The 3,038-nt window shown below is 35.0% G+C and overlaps 1 protein-coding gene across 1 annotated transcript; it reads right to left on the reverse strand.

The window, feature by feature from the left end:
• Positions 1–847: 847 nt before the first annotated feature.
• On the reverse strand, positions 848–2,476 carry LOC110768717 (S-adenosyl-methionine 4-1-methyl-2-pyrrolidinyl-3-oxobutanic acid methyltransferase-like). Its single transcript, XM_021972559.2, has 4 exons — positions 2,397–2,476; positions 1,717–2,121; positions 1,312–1,557; positions 848–1,222 (listed from the first exon to the last, which is right to left on the reverse strand). The coding sequence occupies exons 1-4, from the start codon at positions 2,469–2,471 to the stop codon at positions 863–865; spliced, it is 1,086 nt and encodes a 361-aa protein (XP_021828251.2). The 5' UTR covers positions 2,472–2,476; the 3' UTR covers positions 848–862.
• Positions 2,477–3,038: the final 562 nt, after the last annotated feature.

Genomic DNA, 3,038 nt, shown 5'->3' on the forward strand with positions numbered 1-3,038 from the left:
AACAAACCCTTATTGTGGATGCAGATGGAGCCGTATCAATCACACCTTCCATAATGGAAAAACGTTAAGCCGTATCAACCAAGTGAATGGATCATAAACGCGAAAATATATTATGGGGTCACTAGTAAAAAAAGTGGCAACAGTCACCATTATTTGGTTACATTTGTGGCCGTAACAAAAGGCATTAGTCACCTTTTTTGACTTTTTTGGTGACTAAAAAGGCTTTTAGTTACTTTTTTTGCTTTATTCAGTGACTAAAGCCTTAAGTAACCCCCACAACAGTCACCAAATATCACCAAATAATGGTAACTGTTGCCACTTTTTTTTGTAGTGGGTATGAGAAACAAAAATCCAATTACATGAAAATATCAATGACCAACAAGCTTAAATCATAAAAGTTCACATTCAATTTCGCATACAATAACTAGATTGGAGTTTTGGGTTCAAGTATCAATTGTGTGGTGGATTTTTTTTATTTTTCTTTAAAAAAATATCTTTTTAAACTTGAACTGGAGTTTCTAAAATCTTCTTTGTGTGATTCTAATCAACAAAAAAACATCTAATTAACAATCTTGAACATGAACTTCTTTTTTTCAAGGGTCTTAAATTTGAGTTTGGATAGCTAGTTAGGGTTTTTGGTTTTCTACGAATCAAAAACTGAAACTAAATCGATAATTTTCCGAAGAAATTTCACTTCCATTTCCTTTAATGTGTATTAAATCGAAGTATGAATGGCATAAAGATGACCAAATGTAAACAACTTTATTCTTAACAATAAACTGAAGTCCAAGAGACCTCAAAGGTACAAACGGTACATAAACAAAGCATATGGAACATAAGACCCATTTCTTGAATATTCATCTCAATACTTCTTTGTCAACGAGATAACCAGGTTAATGAACTGGCAGTTCTCCCTTTTCATGTGATCGTGAACATCTGCTTCAAACCTGTGAAACAAATCATCCATCACTTCTTCTCCGAATTGGCTCACCAGAATTGGCTCTGCCACAGCCCTTATGTCAGTGGCAAATATTGCAGCCCTTGTCTTCATATCAAGGCCACTGTTAGCTTGCTTTATATAAGAGTCCCAATCATTTTTGAAAACTTGAAGGTTTTGCAAAATCAAAGATCCTTCAGCCTCGATCACCTCTTCGATCTCCTTGGTTGTAGGTGCATAGTATGGCATATTGAATGTGTCCAATTTTTCCTCTTCAATCAAACCCTGAAAATTCATCAAAGTACATTTCAAATTAGCAATAATTATTATGTCCCAAATCTATTAGAAATAAATATGATCTAATATTTAATTACCTCTAAAACCATGTCATTGAGTTTCATTCCTACAAATTCCCAAATGCAGAGGGGATCGTCACTCTTTATGCTGCCCATGGTTGTGAGGACCATACTGCCCCCAGGGACGAGCTCTTCGGCACGTGACCTCAAAAAGACTGTGAAGTCCCTTTTGAATTGCTCCAAGTACTGCTTAAACACAGCTGGAGGGCTTGTCTTTGCTATATATATGTTCCCCTTGTTAAGTCCCTCTTCTTCTTCGGTCACCTACGTTGTTGCATTATAAACTATCAGACACGATTTAATAAATATTATTCTCTTAGATCCAGGGATTGATTAAGAGTAAACAGTATAATAAGGACACAAGTTGATTTAAAAAGGAAAAAAGACTGGAGGGAAAGAAAAAAAGAAAAAAAAAATTTAAACCTCATTGATCCAGTGGAGAGCATAAGAAGAGTGAACAAAGTGCAGAGAATTGTTGGGGAAGAGCCTGCCATAGAAAGAACCAGGCATTCCTGCAATAAAACATGACCCAAACTTCTTCTCATGTTCTTCATCAAGTTTCTTATAGAAGCCTGGCAATGACCTGAACACCGTGTTGAAATCGTTTCCAGGAAGATCATTCAAGAAGGCTTGGAGTGATGGAGGTGGGCGGTTGAGTTTGTGGTAAGTTGTGCGGATGCTGTCTATGATATCTGACACCACCAAAAGTGTGTTGGGTCCTGAAGAGCATCCCAAGTCCGCTACTTTCAAACACTCTGGGAAGAGAGTGCAACACAGCTCCTCTATGCTTGCACCAACTATGGGCTTCACCATTGAAATCATTGCTCTCTGAAGAAAAAAATAAACGAGATTGAAGGAAGCATGAATATTGCATAATTCCTCCTCTCTACCAGAATTTTTTTTTGGTACATAATTTTGGTTATAACTTATAACTATCAAAATAATTTTAGAAAGAACCATGTTCTTTAAGTGGTGGATATTATGTCCACATATATATATATATATATATATATATATATATATATATATATATATATATATACACAGAGAGAGAGAGAGAGAGAGAGAGAGAGAGAGAGAGAGAGAGAGAGAGGGTGACTAACTTGAAGTAGGGAATTCTTTGCATAGCTTGTCTTCCCAACTCCTCCATTCATGTGTAGGACTTGCTCTACCTTCATTTTTGTGTTCTCAAAAAATACTTCTCTCCCACATATTTATAGCAAAATGCCTACCGAACACAACTAACTTGTCACCTTTTTACCCCAGACTTTTTTAAAAATTCATACATTTAGAAGATATTCCTACGTAACACATCTTTGGCATCATTTGACAAAAAGAAAAAAAAAACACAGTGTGTGCGCTAATTAAGTAGATCGCATACAATTAAGATTCCTTGTTTAATTGTATCAAGATTTATTTTTATTTTTATCCCTGAAGGCAAGGAAAATGGAAGTGAAAGTTCTTCGGAAAATTTTTATTTTAGTTTTAGTATTTGATTCGTAGAAAACCCAAAACCCTAATTAAGTATCCAAAAGAAGTTCATGTTCGAGATTGTTAATTAAATTTTTTTTGTTGATTAGGATCACACCCATTAGATTAGAGTAATTTAAATGCAGTATAACAAGTTCATTTCAACTAAGTTTTTCTCTACTTGCAGTAGTTAACAAATCAAGTTCAATGCCACAATTCCAACTAAGTTCATTTCAGCATAGGAAGTTGATTTCAACTAAGTCCTTAGGACTCTA

This window comes from Prunus avium, chromosome 8 (genome assembly GCF_965620075.1).
Source record: "Prunus avium chromosome 8, drPruAviu1.hap1.1, whole genome shotgun sequence".
Taxonomy (NCBI): Eukaryota; Viridiplantae; Streptophyta; class Magnoliopsida; order Rosales; family Rosaceae; genus Prunus; species Prunus avium.

What these genes read in the sequence shown, in the direction of transcription:
- LOC110768717 (XM_021972559.2), bottom strand. Translation starts at nt 2,471, where the DNA reads ATGAAGGTAGAGCAAGTCCTACACATGAATGGAGGAGTTGGGAAGACA. An exon ending in CAAAGAATTCCCTACTTCAA is followed by an intron (nt 2,122 to 2,396) that starts GTTAGTCACCCT and finishes TTTTTTCTTCAG; the next exon opens with AGAGCAATGATTTCAATGGT. An exon ending in CTCTCCACTGGATCAATGAG is followed by an intron (nt 1,558 to 1,716) that starts GTTTAAATTTTT and finishes GCAACAACGTAG; the next exon opens with GTGACCGAAGAAGAAGAGGG.